Source organism: Pan paniscus, chromosome 16, assembly GCF_029289425.2.
Source record: "Pan paniscus chromosome 16, NHGRI_mPanPan1-v2.0_pri, whole genome shotgun sequence".
Taxonomy (NCBI): Eukaryota; Metazoa; Chordata; class Mammalia; order Primates; family Hominidae; genus Pan; species Pan paniscus.
This window is the reverse complement of record NC_073265.2, coordinates 74,732,304-74,756,823: the sequence shown is the minus strand read 5'-3', so window position 1 is coordinate 74,756,823 and position 24,520 is coordinate 74,732,304. Positions and strand designations below refer to the sequence as shown.

At 59.8% G+C, this 24,520-nt stretch overlaps 1 protein-coding gene across 1 annotated transcript in view; it reads left to right on the top strand.

Annotated features, from left to right (window-relative positions):
* LOC134729061 (A disintegrin and metalloproteinase with thrombospondin motifs 7-like) overlaps positions 1-23,879 on the top strand; it is a 52,217-nt gene extending 28,338 nt beyond the window's left edge. The window contains 19 exon segments of the mRNA XM_063596510.1: positions 5,653-5,797; positions 6,398-6,490; positions 6,887-7,032; positions 8,419-8,588; positions 8,915-9,050; positions 9,954-10,075; positions 11,329-11,573; positions 11,855-11,996; positions 14,938-15,064; positions 15,532-15,745; positions 16,072-16,868; positions 16,870-17,476; positions 18,416-18,568; positions 19,003-19,176; positions 19,257-19,403; positions 20,564-20,596; positions 20,598-20,678; positions 20,680-20,731; positions 23,507-23,879. Of these exon segments, the coding sequence (XP_063452580.1) occupies positions 5,653-5,797; positions 6,398-6,490; positions 6,887-7,032; positions 8,419-8,588; positions 8,915-9,050; positions 9,954-10,075; positions 11,329-11,573; positions 11,855-11,996; positions 14,938-15,064; positions 15,532-15,745; positions 16,072-16,868; positions 16,870-17,476; positions 18,416-18,568; positions 19,003-19,176; positions 19,257-19,403; positions 20,564-20,596; positions 20,598-20,678; positions 20,680-20,731; positions 23,507-23,664 (3,742 nt within the window). The 3' untranslated portion in view covers positions 23,665-23,879.
* Positions 23,880-24,520: the final 641 nt, after the last annotated feature.

Sequence of the window (24,520 nt, the reverse complement as noted above, 5' to 3'; positions counted from 1 at the left end):
GTAGAGCTAAATCCTTGAAACCTTCCAAGTGGTGGCTTTCAGTTATTGCTGAATTGGTTTTTAGAGATGGAACAAATTATATTGTATGGAAACTTTTTTTTTTTTTTTTTGAGACAAAGTCTCACCTTGTCGCCCAGGCTGGAGAGCAATGGCATGATCTTGGCTCACTACAATCTCTGCCTCCCAGGTTCAAGTGATTCTCTTGCCTCAGCCTCCCGAGTAGTTGGGATTACAGGTGCTTGCCACCATGCCCGGCTGATTTTTGTGTTTTTACTAGAGATGGGGTTTCATCATGTTGGCCAGGCTTGTCTCGAACTCCTGACCTCAGGTGATCCACTCACCTTGGCCTCCCAAAGTACTGGGATTACAGGCATAAGCCACCATACCCAGCCTTTTTTTCTTCTAGGTACCAGCTTTTATTTATCAGATTGGTAAAAATGTTAGAAAGTGTGCAATGAAATGGGCATTCTCACAGTCGTGGCAGAAAGTATAATTATCTTTGACTTTCTAGAAAGCAGTCTGGCATTCTAGAAACTTGCCTAACCTCTTCCCATTTAGGCAAGATGAATTCTCACTACCCGTAGGTGGCCAACCTTGTCCTCGTGATTCCATATCTTCCAGAAAGAGAGGTCTAGTCTCAGGGAAAACCCAGATTTTCTTGGCTTAGCCCACCTGACAGCTAATCACTGGAAATGAGGTGGGCCGGTAGAGTCCTTTGGTCAGGTTTTGTGTCAAGAGAGGAATGTGGAAAGATGGGAGGGAGGTAGCAAAACTGGCCTCAATGGAACTATGTAAGTTAACATAGAATGACAAAGGAATGTTTCTTCCAGGGAAGAAATTCTAGGGAAGGAAGAAAGTGGAGGGGAAGGCAGCAGTTCTCAAAGTTTTGGGGTCAGGATTCCTTTACACTCTTAAAAGTATATTGAGGGCCCAAGGAGCTTTTGTGTATGTAGGTTATATCTATTGGTATTTATCACTAGAAATTAAATCAGAAATACTTAAAATATTCCTTAAAAGCTCACCAAATTTTGTTATAAATGCTTTTATGAAAAGAAAATTTCTAAACCCAAAGTAGTACAATCTTACACCTTTTGCAAATTTCGTTGATGTTTGATATGTCATTTGCACCTGCATTCAATTTATTGTGTGATATTTGCTTGAAAAAATGTGAACAAAGAACAATCTCATACAGATAGGCATTTTAGATCCTTATGGGATATTTATTTTTTTATTTTTTTTTTATTTTTGAGATGGGGTCTTTCTCTGTCTCCCAGGCTGGAATGCAGTGCTATGATCACGGCTCACTGGAGCCTCATTCTCTGGGGACTCAGGTGCTCCTCCCACCTCAGCCTCCAGAGTAGCTGGGACTACAGGTGTGTACTACTCCACCTAGCTAATTTTTTGTATTTTTTGTAGAGACAGGGTTTTGCCAAATATATTTGTTTCATGTTAACAGTTTTCTTGGCCAGGCTTGGTGGCTCACGCCTGTAATCCCAGCACTTTGGGAGGCCGAGGCAGGCAGATCTCTTGAGGTCAGGAGTTCGAGACCAGCCTGGCCGACATGGTGAAATCCTGTGTCTACTAAAAAAAATACAAAAAATTAGCTGGGCATGGTGGCTCATGCCTGTAATTGCAGCTACTCAGGAGGCTGAGGCAGGAGAATCGCTTGAACCCGGGAGGGAAAGGCTGCAGTGAACCAAGATTCCGCCACTGTACTCCAGCCTGGGCAAAAGAGAGAGACTCTGTCTCAAAGAAACGTTTTCTTAAAATGCATTGGCTGTATTTCATATATAGCAAGGAGATGTAGAGACACTAATTGGGCAGTTTGTGGACTTGGGCAGGACTTTTCCAAGTCACTGCTGAAGGACTGGTTCAGATGGGGCTATTTTGGGGAGATCCTCTAATGTCACTATCTGAGGTCATTTTTCTGAGTGATTCAGTTTCCTGAGAGGAATCCTCTCGACTTTTCCTGGGAGAGTGTATGTCTGGCTGCAGCATTCCAGCATCCAAGTGGGAAAGGGGCTTGGCGTGTTTCTTACCCTTCAATGTGTAGACTTTTGCTTGTCCCCTTTTCTCTGTAGGTCCTTCTGCCTTGGGCCTTCATGTATGTCCACCGTTCCTGGGCCAGAGCCTCCTGGTTCACCCTCTCCAGGGAGTGATTCCTGGCCCTCTGCTGGGTGGCAGGTGGCCGTCACTTGGCTACTCAGGGTTGGGGAGGGGATCTAGGGTCTGATCAGTTCTTACAGACTTTCAGCCCTACTGTCTTCAGCCCTCCTGGCCGTAAGGCCCTGAGGAGTCCCTGAAAACTCAGTTCCTGAGCCTTTTCGGGCTTCTGCTTCTGGGTGGTTCCCCCCTGCAGGAATCTGACTCTCAGCTTTCATCACTCTAGCAAGTCAGCTACTGCCTGGCCATCTGCTTCCCAGCTTCCAGAATCTTGTTGACATCCTTCATGACTCATCATCACCCCTTATGGATTTATGCCTTGTTTATTTCCTCTACTGTCATTATAGTGGAGTCTTGGAAGGAAGCAGTGATAAATCTGTCTGCTCAATGTGCCATGTTTTTCTAGAAGTGCACTCACTGTGGGGATTAAGCAGGGATGTGACCAGGTCCATTAGGGATGTAAGAGCAAGGATACTGGCCTCCAGTGGAAGAGGGATTACTGGGGTGGGGGGTGGGATTGGAAGCAGAGAAGAGTTTTGTTTGGTGGTTAAGAACCTAGACTGGCCTGTCCAAGAGGGTTGACCTGAAGAACTCTAAGAACCTTTCCGGGCTGACAGGTGCTTTATGGGACCTTGGGGAGAGGTCACAGCATTTTGCCAGTGTCAACTTGGACCTGGGTGGGGAGGAGGGGAGGCCCTGGTCCCTGGTTTCCTCAAAGCCAGCATTTCTACAGGGAGAGAGGCAGGCTAGGTAACATGTGGGGTCCTTCACTTCACCCCATGGACACCCCATGCAGTGACTCCATGACCAGATCCCAGGGGTGGCCAGGGGAGCGGGCCCACATGTCTCTCCTGTCAGTGGTGGGCAGCTCTTTGCAGTCTTGAGGTGAGAGTGAAGCTTCTGACCGGAGTCACCTACTGTCTGCTTTGACCTCTTGTGGGACTGCCCAGCTCTGCTATAGTTAGCTTAAGGAGGGGCATGGAGGGGAAGGGCTGATGGTTTTGGGGATCCGGGTGTGTCGGCAGTGCAGAGAACCTGGCAGTCAGCCTGCCAGAGGAAGGAAGGGCTGGCTGACGGCCACCTTGAGTTTCTGACTCCCAAGATAGCACCTGGGCCTGATTCTGGCAGTGGATTCTGTGAGGGTCACCTCATGCTCCCAACTTCTCCCATACATCCAGGGTGGGCTGAGAGGTGGTTGCGGCTTCAGCTGCCCAGCAGCAGGCCTGCAGAAGCCACATGTGCAGCGAGTCAGCACTGGGGCAGCCAGGAAACAAAAGGGCTCGGCTGCAGCCCAGGGACTGTTGGTGCCGGGATGAGGTGCATTGGACCCCTCAGCCTCTGGGTCAGAGGACCCCCTGGCTGGGATGGGTGAGCCCCCAGTCTACCTCCTCGAGCCACGGAATGATGGCGGGAAGGAGGGAGCCCAGGGCCAGCTGACCCCACCACCCCCGGCTGACACTCTGCCCCGGGTGCAGGCCCAGGGAGGCTCAGGGAGCCCCAAGCCGCAGGAGAACTTGGGACACTCCTTTTTCCCTGCCAGGCCTCACTGCCATGGTTTTGAACTTGTATGTGGGGTGAAGTATTTGAGGCCAGGCTCGCGGTTGAATGGGAGGAGCCCTGCACTGGGGGTAGCCCAGTGAGTAGACACAGCCTGGTGCAGGCAGCCTGGGCCTGGCTCCAGATCCTGGCCATCACGTCCCTCTTGCGCGACCCGGGACAAGTGACGTATGGGCCCTGAGTGCATGAGGGGAGATGATGGTAGAGTCTGCCCAGGATGTTGTGAGGAGCAAATGAGAGGGTATGCCCCCAGCACCCTGGACCAGCCTGGCACGTGGTCATCTTGGGCACTAGGACTGCATCCAGCAGCTGCTCATCTGCCAACGCCCATGTTAGAGGATCTGTTTCCAGCCAGCATGGGCAGTCTGAGTGATTCCAGGAGGATTCCAGGGTTCTCAGTAGAAGTCTGGTCACCTTGGCTTTCTTCTCCGCAGCTCTGGGCAGAGTCAGGGGCCTGTCACTGGCCAGGGGACTTAGGAGACCACACAGACCACCCACCCCACCCTGGGTCTCCCAGCTGCCAGGCCCCCTCCTCTGAAATCTGGGCTTCGGGATTCCATGGTCTGATCCACCCTCCCAGCCTCTCTCCACACCTGTCTTCAGCACTCTTGGCCCTGTTTCCTGACCCTTTCGTGTTCTCCCAGCCTCTCCACATCTCGGAGTGTCTCTTTCTCTCCCTGCTGGACTCCAGGATCCATCACCTTTGCCCTTCTTCCTTGTGCGACCCCCTGCCTGTCCCAGTCAGGACTGTATGCTCATCCCAGCCATCTGGCCTGGCACCACCTACCCTGAGTCCACGCAGACTGGAGAACTGGAGGGATTTTGCCTCCCCATCTCCCCTGCCTGGCTAGAGGCCCCAGGTCCCATGGGTCCTGCCTCCTTCCATGCTTCTGCCCAAGTCGTGGCTGCCTGGGTCATCCCCAGCCCCGCATGTCTGCATGGCTCAATTCTCCCCAGCCACTGCTGCCCCCCAGAGGGCCCCAAACCTTCCTCCAGGACAGCAGTGAGCTGTGGGCAGGCTGGTCAGCATGCCAGGGCACTCCTGCTGCTAAGCCGTTGTAGTGGCCGCCTAAGGTCCAGCAGGTACAGCAGGCTGGTCACTGGTCCCAGAAGCAATAGCATGCCTGAGGGCTGTACAGAGTGAGGCAGGGGCAGAAGCAGGTGCCAGCCGGACCTGGGCCACCCTCCCCAGGGCCCCGGACTCCATGCTCGCTGCCTCGTGGTGGTTCTGGGCAGCCTTGTCTTCACCACACCGCAGCAGCAGGAGCGTGTGGTGGACACAGATGGCACCTGCTCGTGTCTGCCAGTTTCCCCGCCACCGCTGCCAGGGAATGCCAGCTGGAGGAAGGCAGGAGTAGATAGGGTATGACAGAGGCTGGAGGCCAGCCCTGTTGGGGAGTGGGGGAAACAGGGGACAGGCACGGATGCCCTAGGCTCTCTCCCAGGGGAGGGGCTGCTTTCCAGACCTTGCCCTTCCACAGATGACCCGAGGTCTCTGCCTGGGTGGGGCCGTCAGAGGCTCTGTTGTGTCAACTGTGATGTGATGTTCTCCGGATCCTTGTCGGGCCTGGCTCCAGGGTCTGGGCTCAGACACGGAGGCTGCAGGGTCGGAGAGCAGGGCCACATGAGGGTTTGGCGGTCCAGGAGGCCTTCTGAGGGAAGGGCCCTGGCAGCGTGTGCAGAGGCCTGGGATTGGGGTTGGGGTTGTTTAGCCAGCTGGAGTGCCCAGGAGGTGAGATGAGAGAGGCTGGGAGGGCCTGTGCTACTGGCTGCAGGTGGAGGATCGGCTGAGCCGAGCGGGGAGGCTGGAGTTTCCTACAGTTGTAGGGCTCTGTGCCCCCTCCCACCTCTCCTCCTCTCCTGGCCCCACCGAGGCTTCTCCGATGGGTCTCACAGGCTGCGCCCCCCTCCATCCTCCCGTCCCATCTCTAGCCATGTGTGGAGCCTGTGCCTGGATGACCCGCCTGCCAAGGACATCATTGACTTCCCATCAATGCTGCCTGGGGTCCTCTATGATGTGAGCCACCAGTGCCGCCTCCAGTACGGGGCCTACTCTGCCTTCTGCGAGGACATGGATGTGAGTGGGGCTGGTGTGGGTGTGGGGGTGTGGGGACCTGGCAGGAGGGCTTAGGGGACAGCTTTCACCAGCCTGTGGATGCCAGCCTGGGAGCAACCTCGTCTGGGCTGGGCTACGCCCCTGAGTGACACTGTGAGACGTCAAGTGGCCTGTGGGAGAGGCCAGGGATGGGCGGCCACAGACCCAGCTCTGAATTCTGGGTCAACCGTGGACCGACTGTGACCCTTCGGGCAAGTCCCTTCGCCTCTCTGGAGCTGGCTCATAAGAGGGAAAAGGAACCCCTGTGGGGAGGGTCTATTTATCCTGGCGAAGATTGCCTGAAGTGATCTTCTAACAGGAGCGTTTCCAGAGGAGGGGCTGGGCCGGGAGAGGTGTGGACAGCTGGGGACCGCTCTGAGCAGTGCAGCCCCGGGCGCCCCACACCACCACGTGGTCTGGGGAGGAAGGTGGGAGCAGACACACAAGAAGGGACCTCTGGGGGTCTGTGGGCCCCTGCCATGTGGAGGGGTGCCCAGGGACCCTTGGGGACGGGGTGGCGGCAGGGTGGGTGGCGGCACTGGGGAGGGGGTGAGGCTATGGCCCATGCCCTCCTCCTCACAGAATGTCTGCCACACACTCTGGTGCTCTGTGGGGACCACCTGTCACTCCAAGCTGGATGCAGCCGTGGACGGCACCCGGTGTGGGGAGAATAAGGTAGGCGACGTTCCCAGTCCCGGCAGTGGATGTGTGAGAGGCCAGACCTCCTGCTGTGACCGGGCCCTGGAGTCAGCCCCGGCTCACAGAGAGCCCCATGCTCTCTGCAGCCCAAGCCCCCGTCTGCGAAGTGGAGGCATTGGGGCCAGGGCTTGATTCCATGATTCTACAGGGTGTCTTCAGCTGAGTCAGCACGTGGGCTGTTTTACTCCCTGCTCAGCGCCTCCATGTGGCCTGGGTCACAGATGATTGTGATGATTGCGAGGGGGCCTCTCTCACCTTCCATCCTTCCCCTCTGTGCCTTTCGCAGCCTTCCCACCCACCTTGTTCTCACTAGGGTGAGGATGACTGATAGGCTTGGGGGTGGGGTGGCTCTACCTCCGTCTGTCTCGGTAGTGGTGTCTCAATGGGGAGTGCATACCTGTGGGCTTCCAGCCCGAGGCCATGGATGGTGGCTGGTCTGGCTGGAGCGCCTGGTCCATCTGCTCACGGAGCTGTGGCGTGGGCATACAGAGAGCCAAGCAGCAGTGCCTGCAGCCTATGTGAGTGTGGGGCCCAGGGTGCCCTGGGCAATGGGACAGAGGGACCCAGGCAGTCAGCCGATTGCAGGAGCTTGGCTCTGTCCCAGCCCCTGGCTCTTAGAAGTGTCCTCATAATGGTCAGTCTGAGTGTCCAGGCCACCTTGAGTCACTTTCAAGGAGTGTTCTGAGGGCTGACAGGGTCCCCACTGCCGACCCCTTTGCAGAGAGGGGGACACTGAGGCCCAGAGACTGGAGAGACTCAGCAGAGGCCACGTGGCAAAGCAGCTGCTGGCTGGAAGGAGGCAGGAGAGGGCAGTGGGGAAGAGCATGGGCCCTGGACCTTAGATGGCTCAGGGTTCGAATCCCCTCTTCACCCCTTCTCTGGGCCTCCATTTCCCCACCTGTATAATAGCAGTGCCCATCCAGTAAAGTTGTAGTCAGGGGCAAATGCAGTTTATGCAGGCCATCCCCTCAGCCCTGCAGCTCATCTGTAGTGGGCACTCAGCAGGAGGGGCTTGGTGGCCTCAGAGGCACAACAAGGGTCTGAGATGAGATGGAGCAGCTGGGAGGATGGGACAGCACTGAAGGGGTGGCCTGAGGTGAGTGACTTCACCTCTCTGGATCTCTGTTCCCCATCTAAATGGGGGGGCGCAGGGGGTGTGAAGATCTGGTGAGAAGCAGAGGCCAGTGGTACTGTAGACCGAGGCACTACCCGGCTGATCTTCACTTCAGGAGGCCACCCGGGGCAGGCATGGGGTTCACAGCCAGCCCCACCCAGGGCCCTGTGCTTACCCAAGACTGGCCTGTGCCCCTCCCTGCCTCCTGGCCTCCAGGTCTGAGCTGGGTGGGGGCCAGCGACCCTGGCCTAAATGTGGAGGATTTCAGGAGCTGTGCTCCGTCAGACCTTTCAGCTGGCTGGGGCTCTGGGCGCTTCCTTTAGACCCAGGCTGGGGGTACTGCCACCAGGAGGAAGGCTGAGGACTCAAGGGCTCGTTAGGATGCTGGTGTCATGGGCTGGAGACTGGGAGTAGTCCCTCCAGCCAGTGCCAGTGATGCCTGCAGCTTGTCCCAGCTTCTCAACAGCCCTCTGCAGGGGCAGCCCCAACCCCACTTTATACATGAGGAAACTGAGGCCCAGAGGGTGGCCGAAGACTTGTCCACGATCACACAGCAGGTTGGGGGCAGAGCTCAGGCTTCCTGCTGCCACCTCCCCACAGGTCCTTACAGACAGGGAGGGTGTGTCTGGGCCACAGGGTGGGCAACCCAAGGGAGGGGAGCAGCGTGCACAAAGCTGGGCAGCAGGGATCTTGGGGTGTGGGTGCAGGAGGAAGCTGCTTGCTCTGGGCTGTGGCCATGCAGTAGCACTCACTGGGCCCTCACTGGGGTCCACCCCGGTTCTCCCCACAGGCCCAAATACAAAGGCAGATACTGTGTGGGTAAGCGGAAGCGCTTCCGCCTCTGCAACCTGCAGGCCTGCCCCGCTGGCCACCCCTCCTTCCGCCACGTCCAGTGCAGCCACTTTGACGCTATGCTCTACAAGGGCCAGCTGCACACATGGGTGCCCATGGTCAATGACGGTGAGTGCTGCCTCCCATGGAAACATTGAGACTCAGAGGGCGGCGAGCGGGGTGTGGGTCCAAGGTTACCCTGTGATGCAAGCAGGAGACCCAGTCTCCACCCCAAGCCTGGGCCACTCCCACTGTCCCCTGGGGCTGCTGCTCGCCCCTAGCTCCCCAGTCTGCAGCCTTGCAGATAGCTACCAGCCCAGCCGGAGCCTCCAGCATGTTTGTGCTGCTTGGGAGCCTCCAGCCTGCCATGGATGTGTGTCACGGAGGGGTCTTCCTGGTGGCCTCCATACTCCTGCTCCAGCTGCTGCTGATGACTCTTCTACTTGGGCCCCCAGTGAACCCCTGTGAGCTGCACTGCCGGCCCGCGAATGAGTACTTTGCCGAGAAGCTGCGGGACGCCGTGGTTGATGGCACCCCCTGCTACCAGGTCCGAGCCAGCCGGGACCTCTGCATCAACGGCATCTGTAAGGTGTGCCTGGTTAGGAAGAGGCTCTCCCAGCACTGCCTGCCCCCAGCCCCACTGGCGGGCCCCAGGTTCTCTCCTGGTCCTCCTCGGGCCACCCTCCCCATGCTCTACCATCGGGCTTCCCAGCCCCTACCCTCTATGACCTCTAAGGCAAAGCCCCTACCACGCCTCCTGGCACTGGAGACCCCCCCCAGTCAGGCCTCGCCCCACTGCGTCTCCTTGGATGCCTGCACCAGCACCGCCCCAGCCAGGAAACCGGAGCCCAGGCAGTGGCTTGACCTCTTGCTGGCTGGCTGACCCCAGGCAGTGGTTTGCTCCCTGATAGAGGGGTTAAATGAGGTGGCACAGGTGACATGAAGGGCTCTGAGCCCCGAAGAGTAGCCCTCAGTGTTTGGTAACAATTTATATTCTTATTTTTAATAACAACGATGGCCTCTCCTCTTTGCCCATGTCTCCAGCCACCTACTTGTCCTTGCTTCTTGCCCTCTAAACCACTGGGGTATCAAGGCCTGGGCTCCGAGGAGGACCAGGAGGGAGGTGCCAACCCCCAGTGCCTTTGACGTTGAAATTCCCTGCACGCGCTGCTCAGGAGCCCGTGGCGTGTCAGATCCCCTGCCTGCCCGCAGGCTTTGCGGAACTCTTCCCTTCTCTTGTCTCTTGTGATGCTCATGACATGCCTTTAAGGGAGGGGTGGGTCTCCCTGTCTCACATCTGAGGAAACTATGAGGCTCAGGGAGGTAGAGAAGTTCACCTGGGTCAGAGGCACAGCTAGGGTGGGGCAGGGCCGGAGAGAGGCCTCCCGACCCCCACTCCCAGCTTTCTTCTCCTGACCCTGGCTGGCCCCCGGTGCTGGGGCCACAGAGGGCTGGCCGCCAGCACCAGGGGCCTCCCCTCCTCGTGTGTTGCAGAACGTGGGGCTGTGACTTTGAGATTGACTCTGGCGCTATGGAGGACCGTTGTGGCGTGTGCCACGGCAACGGCTCCACCTGCCACACCGTGAGTAGGACCTTCCAGGAGGCCGAGGGCCTGGGTATGGGGTGGGACCACTGTGGGGAGGGGTGTGCTCTTCACCTGGTGGCCCCTTCCCCATCTCCCCCGGGCCCCTGTCCTTGGCCTCGTGGCCCCCACCCAGCCTAGAAATGGCTAAGCAGGGAGGGCTTGCTGGGGTGGATTCTTGCAGGAGTCAGGGGACCCCTGGCCCACATGCAGAGACCTGTCCCCATGGGGAGTCTTCCTGTCCCAGAGACCCCAGGCAGGGCCACCCCGACTTGTGTGTGGCCCCTGGGCCTTTCAAAGAATGGTCGTCTCCTCCTGAATCTTCTGAGACCCCAGCTCCATGCCCTCACCTCTGGTCTGTTTTGCACATGTTGCTGAAGTACTGACTGTGTGCTAGGTGATGAGGACATGCAGGTGAAGCGCTCAGTCCTGAAGGGGAACAGAACCTTCTGGTGTGATCAATGCAGTGGAGGGAGGCCCAGAGGGCTGTGGGAGCATTGAGGAAGAAGGTCCTGGCCTGGGGAAGTCAGGGAAGGTTTCCTGTAGGAGGCGGAAGTTGAGCTGAATCATAAAACTCAGAAGAGATGGAATGGGCATTCCAAATGGAGGAAAGAGCTTGCGCCAGAGCCCTGGAGGCAAGAAGGGAAGGCAGGGCCCACTATGGGGCCTTGAGTGCCAGGCTGAGAAGCTTAGATTTCATCCCAGAGATGCAGTGCAGTGTGGTGGATAAAGCACTGGCCCTGGAGGCTGCTTATATTGCAGCAGGACGCTCATGCACGTTACTCTCCCTGTCTGCCTCACTTTGCTCATCTGTAAAACGGGGATAACAATAGTACCATGCTATAGGGCCGTTACCCATGAGCTTACACATGTGAAGTGCTGAGAGTCGTGCGCGGCACGTGATGGGTGTGATGGAAGTGAATGAATAAAAGCAGGCCGCGTGGGGATGAGGAGGGTGTCCCAGGAGAAAGGCCTGGGCACTTTGGTTTTTTTTAGAAAGAGAATGCCAGCCGGCCCTTAGAGTAGGGGATGGATCCAGCCTTATGATGAGACCAGTTTAGGTCCCCAAGAGAGGAGTGACGGGGCATGGCCACGGGGTCAGGATTTATGGCACCTCCGCAAGGTTTTGGTGACCCATGACCGATCCGAGCAATTTGGGGAGCTCAGACTTTAAAGCTAATGGCGAAATCTTTGGCATCAGCAGGCGGAGGCAAGTGGGGAGAGATGTGAGGGGAGCAGGTGGGGATAAGCAAGCTTCTCACCCTGGGCACAACCCTTGCCTGACAGGGTATGTGGACGTGGGGCTGATCCCAGCCAGCACACGTGAGGTCCGCATCCAGGAGCTGGCTGAGGCTGCCAACTTCCTGGCACTGCAGAGCGAGGACCCGGAGAAGTACTTCCTCAATGGTGGCTGGACCATCCAGTAGAACGGGGACTACCAGGTGGCAGGGACCACCGTCACATACGCACGCAGGGGCAACTGGGAGAACCTCACGTCCCCGGGTCCCACCAAGGAGCCTGTCTGGAACCAGGTGCCTGCCTCCCGAGGCCCAGGCGGGGGGAGCAGAGGCGGAGTCCCCAGGCCCAGCACCTCCCATGGTAGGTCTCGTCCTGGAGGAGTGAGCCCTGGGTTAGTCACAGAGCCTGGCTCTGAGCCAGACCCTCCTGCTGAGGCCTCTACCTCGGTTTCCCCATCTTTAAAATGGCCCAACTGTGTAGCTGCAGTTCACAGAGGTGGCTGGGGTCAGCTCCTTTAAGACTGGGTGGATGGAGAAGACACCTCGTGCTCACGGGCCCCCGCCTGCCCACCCAGCTGCTGTTCCAGGAGAGCAACCCTGGGGTGCACTACGAGTACACCATCCACGGGGAGGCAGGTGGCCACGGCGAGGTCCCGCCGCCCGAGTTCTCCTGGCACTATGGGCCCTGGACCAAGTGTACAGTCACCTGCGGCAGAGGTGAGAAGTGGGGCAGGCACAGCCCCGCCAGCAGGGGCTTCATCTCTGGACAGGGACACTGGCTTCAGCTCCCAGCTCACTGCTGGGCCACCATGGGTTTAGAAGTTTGCTTCTCTGAGCCTCAGTTCCCCATCTGTGAGATGAGGCTAGCAACCGCCCCATGCCCCAGGCCCACTGGGAGGGTAAATGGATGAGGCAGGTGGGTGCTGGCTCGCGGCGTGTACTCAGTGTGCTGCAGCTCTTGGCGTTCTCCCTCCAGTGGACACAGCTCCCCCTTGATTTTGTCCTTGCTCGGCTCCGGCAGGTTTTGTGCCTGCATTTCTGCTGCGTCCCGGAGACCAGTCCAGTGGCCCCTCACCACACTGACTTATTTCCCTGAACTGTTTATGAAAAGTAGGGCAATTTCATTAACTCCGACTCTTCCTCCCCATATTTCCCTCAGTCTCCCCCCATGCTCCTCAGTCTCCCCTCTCTGTCTCTTTGTCTCCTCCCCACTGCTCCTCAGTCTCCCCTCTGCCCCTCCGTCTCCTCCCATACTCCTCAGTCTCCCCCCATGCCTCTCAGTCTCCCCCCATACCCCTCAGTCTCCCCCCAATATCCCTCAGTTTCCCTCTGGCCCTCGAGTACCCCTGCCACGCCCCTCAGTCTTCCTCCCCCGGCTCGGTCTCCCCCGCCATTCCTTGGTCTCCCCCTAGCCCCCCAGTCCCCACCCGACGCCCCTTGGTCTTCCTCCCCCTGCTCGGTCTGCCCTGCTGTTCCTCGATCTCCCCACACCTCAGTCTCCCGCTTTGTCTCTTAGTCCTCCCCTTTCCCCCTCAGTCTTCCCATCGTTGACACTCAGTATCCTCAGGGTCTCAGAATCGGGAATCTGAGATACAGACATTTGAGCATTCCTTCAAATGCTATTATGATGACAAAGTGAAAATGGAGAACTGGGCAGATACCTTCCAAAGCTAGGAAACCCATTTTATCTAATACAGCTGTCTTTATTTTATTTTATTTTATTTTATTTTGTTTTATTTTATTTTATTTGAGATGGAGTCTCACTCTGTCGCCCAGGCTGGAGTGCAGTGGCGCGATCTCGGCTCACTGCAGCCTCCGCCTCCCAGGTTCCAGCAATTCTCCTTCCTCAGCCTCCCGAGTAGCTGGGATTTACAGGCACGCACCACCATGCCTGGCTAATTTTTTATTAGTGGTAGAGATGGGGTTTCACCATGTTGGCCAGGCTGGTCTTGAACTGCTGACCTCAGGTGATTCGCCCGCCTTGGCCTCCCATAGTGCTGGGATTAGAGGCGTGAGCCACTGTGCCTGGCCTAATACAGGTGTCTTTAATTGGACAAACGTGAAAACCAACAAATACATTTGCAGCACTAGACATTTGGGGAATTGTCTTTCAGCAAATTGGCTGCTTTGCAGGTGGACCACTTAGGAGCGTCTGCAGAGGCAAGTGCCCTGTGGTGGCTGGAACAGACAGGGGTTCTTTGTCTCAGGCAGGAAGTCCCAGGTGCACAGTCCAAGCTGGCGGGACCTGGAGCTGACTGGCCCTCAGCCACACCATCCTTGCCATAGCAGCCTCCCCTCTACTCCTGCTTGCCACAGATGGTGTCCTCCCTTCCAGGGCTCTTGCAGTGTTCTAGGCAAGAAGAAGGAGAGAGGAAAGGGCTGACTCCCAGCGAGGGACTTGTGCCTTTTTCTCCTGAGCCAGGACTGTGTCCCAGACCCCCCTAGTTGCAAGGGAGCGGCAGTGGGGTGTGTTTTCAGCAGGTCCCACTGCTGCCTTGAATAAAATCAGACTCTGTTGGTGAGGAAAGAGGGGGATGGATGTGGGACTGGCAGCTCAGGGGAGGGACAACTTACTCTCGGGACCACGGGGCAGGGGGTGGAGCAGAGAAGGCAGAGCCACCAGCAGACGGGGTCCTGCAGCTGGGCCTCAACAGGCAGTATGGAAGTGAGTGTCCAAGGTGAGGAACGTGGCTGTGCAAGGTCCCCAGGTTGGACAGTGGCAGAGGATGTAAAGGACTGGAGCAGTGCCAAGGCTGGTGTGGGGATGGAGAGCAGGGGCTGTCCATTGATGCCCCATTTCTTGTCCAGACATTCTCTGAGCCATTGGGAAGGGTGTGGATGGTGGGACCGTGTGTCAGTGGCCCCTGGACACACTGGGCCCTGAAGGCTCAGGCAGCGGCTCCTCCAGCCATGAGCTCTTCAATGAGGCTGACTTCATCCTGCGCCACCTGGCCGCATGCCCTTCACCCGCCTCATCACCCAAGCCAACCCCAGGAAGGAGCAGAGGGAGCTGGTCTTTCATTCTCTTCCCAAGGCTGAAGCCCCAGCCCCCGGTCACCCCTCACTCCAGCCTGGGCCACCCTGGACACTTATGGTCCTCCTCTTTGGGTCCCTGGCTGTGGTAATAGGCCTCAGGTCACGTTCAGTTTCCCTGAGGGGAAGGTGGCAGGAGCCACGGCTGGGTTTGCATGCTAGCAGCAGCTGGCATGGATCGAGCTCTTCGGATGTGCCGGGCACGGGCCGAGCCTGCACATGCAAGAACACATGCAGTCCTCCCTCCAGGACATGGCAGAGGCAGGATTGTCGCTCCCACTTCACAGAGGAGGACGCTGAGGTTCAGAGAGGCCAAATGAGCTGCCCAGGCATCTCAGCTAGGATGCAGAGGGTCTGGGCACCCAACCCACTAAACCTCCACACTCTGCCACCCCTCCAGGGGCAGTCAGAGGGGAAGCTACATAGGAGAGGGGGTGGGTGAGAACCAGGAGGACAGCAAGGAGGCGACGGTGGAGGTCTGCCTTCATCCTGACATGGGCAGTAAGGCATCCTGACATGGGCAGTAAGGCGCTGTTCTGGGAGGGTTCTGGCAGAGAGGGTGTCTTTGGGTCTTGGGCGGTGGGCACCTGGGTGCCAGTCCCAGGCTGAGCGCCATGGCCCCTAGGTGTGCAGAGGCAGAGTGTGTACTGCTCGGAGCGGCAGGCAGGGCCCGTGGACGAGCAGCACTGTGACCCCCTGGGCCGGCCCGATGACTGCCAGAGGAAGTGCAGCCAGCCGCCCTGCCCTGCCAGGTGAGCCCGCCCCCATCCCCCACCAACTCCCCACCCCCAGGCATCCTGGGTCTGCCACAGGCCCCTACATCTGGGTCCCCGGAGGCCCTGGGGAGGAGCAGAGGGAGCCGGGCTTTCATTCTCTTCCCAAGGCTGAAGCCCCAACCCCCGGTCACCCCTCACCCCAGCCTGGGCCAGCCTGGACACGTATGGTCCTCCTCTTTGGGTCCCTGGATGTGGAAATAGGCCTCAGGTCATGCTCAGTTTCCCTGAGGGGAGGGTGGCAGGAGTGGAGGGGCTGTGCCTTGTCACCAGACTTTGAGGGCAGGACACTTACCTGAGCTTGGAGCTCTGGAGAATCATCCACTGGCTTCTGGCACTGTCCAAACCCCGAGGTCCTGGAAACCCAGCCTGGCCCTCCCTGCTGGTGAGCCTGCCAATGCCACCTGTCTGATGCCATACTGATGAGACCTGTGTGCCCTCAGCAGGTGGTGGGCAGGTGAGTGGCAGCTGTGCTCCAGCTCCTGCGGGCCTGGGGGCCTCTCCTGCCAGGCTGTGCTCTGCATCTGCAGCGTGGGGCTGGATGAGCAGAGCGCCCTGAAGCCACCCGCCTGTGAACACCTTCCCTGGCCCCCTACTGAAACCCCTTGCAACCACCACGTGCCCTGTCCAGCCACCTAGGCTGTGGGGAACTGGTCTCAGGTGAGTGTGGGATGGGAGGGGGCCCGCCTCCAGCTCCACCCTTGGTCTTCAGCTACGGGGAGGCAGACAGCCTTCCTGGAGACCTTGTGGGTGGGAGGGAACCTGGGCATTCCAGGGTCCAGCCCCTGACTCTAAAGCCTCAGGGATCAGGAAGCCCCTGGCAAGCATGGCCACAGTCATGGCCTTGAGCTGGGAAGGGCCAGAGAGGGCGGGCTGGGGTCTCTGCCACTCTGACATCAGGCAGTGGACAGGTTACCCAGCCTTGCCCCAGTGTCCCCTGGCAGCCTGCCTCCCAGGCTAAGCCCCTCACCCTGGCTTCCCCGCAGTGCTCAGTGACATATGAGGAAGGGACTCAGCACCGAAATGTCCTCTGCATCAGTGACACCGGTGTCCCCTGTGACGAGGCCCAGCAGCCAGCCAGCGAAGTCACCTGCTCTCTGCCACCCTGTCGGTGGCCCCTGGACACACTGGGCCCTGAAGGCTGAGGCAGCGGCTCCTCCAGCCACGAGCTCTTCAATGAGGCTGACTTCATCCCGCGCCACCTGGCCCCACGCCCTTCACCCGCCTCATCACCCAAGCCAGGCACCATGGGCAACGCCATTGAGGAGGAGGCTCCAGAGCTGGACCTGCCGGGGCCCGTGTTTGTGGACGACTTCTACTACGACTACAATTTCATCAGCTTCCACGAGGATCTGTCCTACGGGCCCTCTGAGGAGCCCAATCTAGACCTGGCGGGGACAGGGGATCAGACGCCCCCACCACACAGCCGTCCTGCTGCGCCCTCCACGGGTAGCCCCGTGCCTGCCACAGAGCCTCCTGCAGCCAAGGAGGAAGGGGCACCGGGACCTTGGTCCCCGAGCCCTTGGCCTAGTCAGGCCGGCCGCTCCCCACCCCCACCCTCAGAGCAGACCCCTGGGAACCCTTTGATCAATTTCCTGCCTGAGGAAGACACCCCCATAGGGGCCCCAGATCTTGGGCTCCCCAGCCTGCCCTGGCCCAGGGTTTCCACTGATGGCCTGCAGACGCCTGCCGCCCCTGAGAGCCAAAATGATTTCCCAGTTGGCAAGGACAGCCAGAGCCAGCTGCCCTCTCCATGGCAGGACAGGACCAATGAGGTTTTCAAATGATGAGGAACCCGAGGGCTGCGGAGCACCCCACCTGCCCCCGAGACCCAGCCCCACGCTGCCCACTTTGTACCCGGTCAGCAGCACCCACTCCTCTCCTAGTCCTGACGTGGCGGAGCTGTGGACAGGAGGGACAGTAGCCTGGGAGTCAGCTCTGGAGGGTGGCCTGGGGCCTGTGGATAGTGAACTGTGGCCCACTGTTGGGGTGGCTTCTCTCCCTCCTCCTCCCATAGCCCCTCTGCCAGAGATGAAGGGCAAGGACAGTCCCCTGGAGCCGGGGACTCCCACCTTCCCAACCCCAGGACCAGGCTTATGGGACCTTCAGACTGTGGCAGTGTGGGGGACCTTCCTCCCCACAACCCTGACTGGCCTCGGGCACACGCCTGAGCCTGCCCTGAACCCAGGACCCAAGGGTCAGCCTGAGTCCCTCAGCCCTGAGGTGCCCCTGAGCTCTAGGCTGCTGTCCACGCCAGCTTGGGACAGCCCTGCCAACAGCCACAGAGTCCCTGAGACCCAGCCGCTGGCTCCCAGCCTGGCTGAAGCGGGGCCCCCCGCGGACCCGCTGGTTGTCAGGAATGCCAGCTGACAAGTGGGAAACTGGAGCGAGGCAAGTGGTGTGGGCTGGGCGGGCAGGGAGTTTGCGTGGGACCTTGGTGGCTGTTTCCTCATCTGAAAATGAGCAGAGTGGGACACAGGCGCCGTCTGTCTCGCCTTCCTTGGGGCGGGGGTTCCCAGGATTAGGGGAATGAGGGGACCTGGGGCCCATTCCTGGGCAGCACAGGGGGCCTCAGGGAAGGCAGGGGCAGGCACACTCTGGCAGCACAGCATGCCCCAGGATGGAGCTGGCTCAGACAGCTGCGCAGTGGGGAGGGTCCCTGTGTGGCCGCCAGGCCCAGTCCTGCCCAACAGGCAGCAGCTTCCCTGAGGCTCTGCCTGGCTCCTCCAGGCTGGACTCAGCCCACTGCTACCTGGCTCTGCCCTCAGTGGCTCCACCCTCCTTTGGCAGTGACCTGCAGACGTCTGAGCTGCATGAAAGAAGCTGGCTAGTGCCCCCTCCCTGGGTCCCCAGATGGTCGCTGCAGGAGAAGCAAGCTTCTGCTCAGATTCCTAATTTTGGGGTGGGAAGGGGCAGGCTGAAGCCCACAGGGCCTGTTTTGCGCGGGGATAGCCAGCGATTTGGCTGCTGGTACCAGGACCCAGCCTTCCTTCCCTGGTGCCTCTGGGAAGCGACGAGGCTGGTCAGGATAGCTGGTCAGGGGTGCCCACAGGGTCTCCTCCCCCGAACCTCTGCACCAATGACACTGGAACACAGGCCCTTTGTCCCATGTGAGCAGGGACGGCTGCTTGCTGGGGGGATTTGACTTTTCATTCTCATGGTCTTCCTGGGAGGTGGGTGGAGGAGCCTATTTTGCAAATAAGGAAACTGAGGCCCAGAAGAGGGTCCCTGTCTTGCTGAGGTCTTGCTAGCCTAGGTGGGTAGTTTCCTGGCTGTGGAGGCCTGGCGAGGATGGGATCTGCCTGGCTTTCACGGGTCTGTGCCCCGTAGTGCTCCACCACCTGTGGCCTGGGTGCCCTCTGGAGGCCGGTGCGCTGTAGCTCCAGCCGGGATGAGGACTGCGACCCTGCTGGCCGGCCCCAGCCTGCCCGCCGCTGCCACCTGTGGCCCTGTGCCACCTGGCACTCAGGCAACTGGAGTAAGGTGCATGAGGATGGAGCCAGGACAGGCATCCCCAGGGCATGGGGTGGAGCCCTGGTTCCCCACGGCCTGTGTTCCGAGAGCGGCAGGGAAGGGGAGGGCTCCAGGCTGCATGTCTACATGCCTGATCGCACCGGATTCCGAATCTCTTGGGAGTCATCTCATCTTTGTCTGGCTTGACCTGTCTCCTTTCCTCTGTATCTTTGACCCCATCTGGACTTGTTCCTCCCTTTCTCTGTCTGTCCCAGCCCATGGCAGCCCCTGGCCATGCCACCTTTTGCCTGGGGCCTGCCAGCCTTGGCCTCTCGCTGGGGCTCTTCAGGGATTTGCCCCCAGCTGGGGCGTGGGTCTGATGCCTTTCCTGCCACATGCCTCACGGGGTCATGCCTGTGGGCCTGCACGTGGGGATGTGTCCACACAAGTCTCTCGGTCCCCAGTGCTCCCACAGCTGTGGCAGAGGTTCCTCAGTGTGGGACATGCAGCATGTGGACACATGGGACCTCCGGCCACTGTGGCCCTTCCATTGTCAGCCTGGACCTGCCAAGCTGCCTGTGCACTGGCCCTGCGGGGCCCAGCCCTGCCTCAGCTGGTACATGTCTTCCTGGAGGGAGGTGAGGCCTGGGCGTTGAGTTGGGGGGAGGGGACACCCTCAGACCCTGGCTGTGCCCTGACTCCTTCCCTGCCCACCCAGTGCTCCGAGGCCTGTGGCGGTGGTGAGCAGCAGCGTCTGGTGACCTGCCCAGAGCCAGACCTCTGCGAGGAGGCACTGAGACCCAACACCACCCGGCCCTGCAACACCCACCCCTGCACACAGTGGGTGGTGGGGCCCTGGGGCCAGGTGAGCCAGGCTGCGGGGGGGAGCAGGGAGCAAGTGCTTGGTAGTGCCTGGTCAGTCCTGGGTTGGGTGAAGGAGCTGTGGAGTGTGTGCTGTGAGCCAGGCTCTCTGTGGCCCCTGCACATGCAGCAGTCAGTGGACGAAGCCCTGCCGTGCTGGTGCTCACACCTGACAGGGAGAAACAGACAAGGAAAGGGCACGTGTGCTGTGATGTCAGGGAAGGCCTTCCGAGGAGGGGTCTGGGGTCGAGACCCGAGGGAGGAGTCAGTGATGCCAAGGACAGGGATCGAGGGGACAGCAGGTGTGAAGTCTGAGGCAGGAATGATGAGCTTGGGGAGATCAAGGAGCCCAGCAAAGGCCAGCAGCAGAAGGGGGCAGAAGAGGGGCCTCAGATGGGCAGGACACCTTCTGCTGGGCCTGTTTGCAACTGAGGGGTTCAGAAATGTCAGATTTGGGCCCTGAGCTGGGTCCGGGAGTCAGCTGGGCCAGCGTTTGAGTCTTTGTCCGACTGGCTGCTGAGTGACTCTGGGCAGGTTGCTTTGCTTTGCTGGGTCAGTTTTCTCATCTGTAAAATTGGGACGGTTTTGGGAGAGGAGGGTCAGGAGGATTAAATGGAGGAACGCAACAAAGCACAGGGCCGGGCACAGCACGACACTGGCACAGACTCAGCACATGTTTAGGGCTTTCAGACCTGCACCTGTTAACAACAAAGCCTGGCGGGCTGGGCCCCGGCTGTGAAATTGTCTCCACCCCTCCTGCCCATGGGCTGCGGCAGGTCCTCTGCCCTGTCCCTCGGGCACAGCGGTGTCTCGCCCACGTCTCTGCTCACTGCTGCATCAGGGCTCCATCCCGGGGCCCCTGCCCAGGCCTCTCAGGCATGTCCCGTGTGAGGGGCTCACTGCCCTGCCGCCCCAAGGGCTGTCCCATGGTTCTCATGCCCCTTCCCTCTGCAGCAGCCGATCCCACAAGTGAGAGTGGGGTTCCAGCACCAAGTGGGCTCTAGGAATGGGAACAGGTCCTCCAGGAGGCACTGAGAGGGCGGCTGGGAGCAGGGGCAGGCCAGTCAGGCACAGGGCGCAGGGACGGCTTCCCAGAGGAGGTGTCCCTGCCCCCACTGCTAGGGCTGGCCCTGGAGACACTCATTCCTCCCCTGCTCCCCCCAGTGCTCAGGCCCCTGTGGTGGTGGCATCCAGTGGTCACACACTGGTCAAGTGTGTCAACACCCAGACGGGGCTACCCGAGGAAGACAGTGACCAGTGTGGCCATGAGGCCTGGCCTTGTGAGCTCCCGGCTGTGTGGCACCGAGGATTGTGAGCCCGTCGAGCCTCCCCGTGAGTCCCCCGACCCCAAGCTCTCTGCTGAAGTGAGGTGGGGCGGGAAGGGTGATGGGGAAATTGGGTCTTCAAACCATTGCACCCACGGCACCGGCTGGCTCCATCTGTAGTCTGGGCTCATGAGCCACTGGAAAATCCTGATGCCACAGGATCCCATGCTGGAGGCTGGGCTGTGCTGGGAGTCAGTCAAGAGGAGTCCCAGCTACACAACATCCCGCAGGCAGCTTTCTGACCTCCGGTGAGTAGAGGGAGTGGCCTTGGCCCCTGATTTGCTGTGTGAACCTGGGTAAGCTCTTTCCCCTCTGGGTCTCAGTCTTCCCACAGTGAGACCAGGGATGTCCCTGAAGCTGTGTGAAAACTGGGCCTGGGTGAGTCCCTGTCCCCTCCCCAGCCCTGGCCTGTCCATTCCCTGGCCAGAGGACTGCCTAGAGTGAGCAATGGAACCACAGGAAGGGCCTCCCTTCCAGGGTCCTGCTAATCCCAGTGGTGGGGGGTTTCCTGGCCAGCTGGGTCCTGGTGGAAGGGCCTGAGCTAGAGGTGGTTCTGGATATCCCACCCCCCTGCCTCCAACACACACACACACACACACACACACACTCTCACACTCACAGACTTCCTGCAGCCCCAGCTGCTCTCAGCAGTGCTGAGGGCAGGAAATGGGGTGGCCCTGGAGTGTCACCTGGGCTCCCCTCACCAGCTGTGTGGCCTTGGGCTCCATTTCCCTCTCAGGGCCTTCATGTGCTGAATAAAGGGGCTGCCAAGCCCCATCCTTGCATAAGTGAGGTCTGGGCATGAAGGGCGCAGCACTGCGTGGGGATCCAGGTGGTGCTCAGGGAAGGCGGCTTTTACCCCTTCCCCAAAGCCACTGTCATCCCCAATTGCAAGGTCAGGGAGAGGGCCTGGGGCTGACCCTGCCAGTCTAAGGAATCCAGGAGCTGTGGCCTGAAGAGCTGCAGCCCTTGTGCTATTGGCTGTCTGCCCCCTGAGCCTAGGACAGAGTCCTCAGCCACGGCCCTCAAGCTGGCATTCGGGGCCCCCTGCAATCTCCCCAGTCTGCCTTCTCCCCTTGTCCAATGCAGCCTTCTCTACCTGCGCTGGCTCCTGGGCAGCCCTCATTTGGGCTCAGAGTGGCCCCTGCCATGCCTCGCTGCCATGCCTTGCTACCCTGCCTCTGGCAGGGGTGGCCTTCCTGCCACAAACCCCATTATCTCAAGGCCCAGTGGCAGTGCCCCCACCCTGTCCTGCCTGCCCTCAGCACGCACCCAGCCAGCATCTCAGAGCACTCCTGTGTGCTGCCTGAGCTGGGTTCTGGCATCACATCTCTCGCCTTCATGGCTAGAGCTGGCCACAGGGAGTGGGGTGGTTATGATCTCAGGGGATGAGGACCAGATGGGGCAGAGAACAGGAACTGAGGCCCCTGGGGGCCTAGAACCAAGGACGGATGGCCCAGGAGGCTCTGGGCTTGCAAGGTCTCCCAGGGGCGGGTATGAGTGGGCTGCAGGGAGTGGGCTATGGGGGCTGGTTAGGTGGCTGAACTGGAAGCTGTCCTAAGTGAGGAGTTTTCTGCCACCAGTGAACAGTGGAGGGGCAGCTGGGAAGGTGTCTTGGACTTTGAGACCTGGAATTCCCAGGATGTTTTGCTGGTCTGTGGGATAGTTGGCGGGACAGGGGGAAAGCCGGGAAACTCCAGAGTGTGCGGTCGCTGCAGTGACACAGCATGGCCACATCCATTTGCTGTGGAGGTGGGGTTGACAGAGGAGGGAACCGAGGCCCAAGAGGTGAAGCAGCTTGTCTGAGGTCACCCCGGGCGACCAGGATGCAGGCCTGCAGATGTGCACTTTGGAGCTCTGCCTGGAGCTGGGGTGGAGGAGCCTGCCTGCTGCCTCGTGCCCTCTGCCGGGCCTGAGGGATGTCCCTGGCACAGGGCTGGCTGCTGTCCTCCCGCTCTTCCTCCCCAGGGAGGTCTGCTGGAGTAAGCAGGGCCCAGGCGGCAGGTGGGGGCTGTCAGCAGTGGCAGTGGCATCAGGAGCAAGGCCAGGAGGCTGGAAACAAGCCACTTCCCAAAATGGCTGTGATAACCACGGGGCAGGAGGGCCCAGCCAAGCCTCAGCCCTGACAAGCACAGCCTGCAGCCGGCCTCCCTCCCCACTGGGCCTGGGCTTAGTCCCTGGTTTCTGCTGACAGCCTGTAGGGCCCACTCTCTCTAGGCTTCGTGGCCCACCTGGGAAGTGGGAGGCTGGCCTGGGAGATGGGACCTGTGACTCAGAACCCGAGGCTGTGTACAGCCCCTGTGGCTGGAGGTGGTCACGGAGGTCTGGCAGGACAGATGCACTGGGGCAGGGGGCGGTGGCGGGAGTCGGGGGCAGAGGCCGCTGCAGGTTGGCAGGAGGCCCCGGGACCGCAGTTCTGTGCCAGGATCTGTCGGGGAACACCAGGGGTGAGCAAGGATGGAGATGGGATGGCAGGGCGTCGCCCTGGGCAGGCTCTTTAACAGGCATGTGAGGGGGTCAGGGTTGGGTCTCAGGACCTTTCCTCCAGAAACCTCAGCCCAGCAGCGCCCGTTCTCGAGTCCTGGGGTCGGCCGTGAGTAGGTGGGACAGAGACACCAACAGTTGGAGACCTGCAACTCCGGTTTGGGAGCCGCTCCAAAAACCGGGGCTCTCTGCTTGGTGGGGAGCTGCTGGAGCCTCCTTAAGGTGGTTGGGGTGGGGAGCCAGGTTCTGGGTACCCCAAACCACTGGTTCTGATGCCTCTCTGCCCCCCCCACTCCAGGCTGTGAGCGGGACCGCCTGTCCTTCGGGTTCTGTGAGACACTGTGCCTACTGGGCCGCTGCCAGCTGCCCACCGTCCGCACCCAGTGCTGCCGCTCGTGCTCTCCGCCCAGCCACGGCGCCCCCTCCCGAGGCCATCAGCGGGTCACCCGCCACTGACGGTGCCAGGATGCACAGACCGACCGACAGACCTCAGTGCCCACCACGGGCTGTGGCGGAGCTCCCGCCCCCTACGGCCTAATGGTGCTAACCCCCTCTCACTACCCAGCGGCAGGCTGGGGAGCTCCTCCCCCTCGAAAAAGGTATATTTTTATTCTAACAGTTTGTGTAACATTTATTATGATTTTACATAAATGAGCGTCTACCATTCTAAAGCACAGTGTGACTTCATCTTGGATTTGGGGAATCTTAAAAGTGAGAAACTCTTCCCCCGACCCCTCTGCCCAAAACTCCACCGCTGCAGCACCTCGGCAGGCACGGCTTTTCACCTGCTCCTCTGGGGCAGAGCTGCAGGGGGCAGCGTAGCAAACGAGTCCCTGAGAGCATGGCATCTGGTGAGGCACGGAAGGCCTCGGAAGCCGGGGGGCTGCTGCCCAGGGAGGCCTGTCTGCAGAGGGTGGGGTTCTGGGGGCAGGAGGGTCTTCTGGGCAGGGGCACAGCTTGGCCCTTACTTGCTGCCTGCCTTCAGCTCAGGCTCCCAGCCTTCCCTGGGGCCCCACTCTGTGGTCCTCAGAGACCTGTTCCACAGGGATTGAGCCCACCTTGTCACTTGCAGGGACTGCCCCCTGGAGTGGTGGGGACTGGGGCCCCCATGGGCACCTCCCTGGCTCTGTCTGTTCTATCTGTTGACTCTTCTGCAAAAAGCGGGCAGAGAGGGGAAGAGCAGGCTGGCCAATTTTGCCCTACTGTGTCCCCATGTGTCCCTTCATCTCTGTGCCCAGAGATAGGGCTGGGCTAATTGCCACTGCCTTGGAGTGGCCCCTTTCCCACCACCAGCCCAAGCAACAGGTTCCTA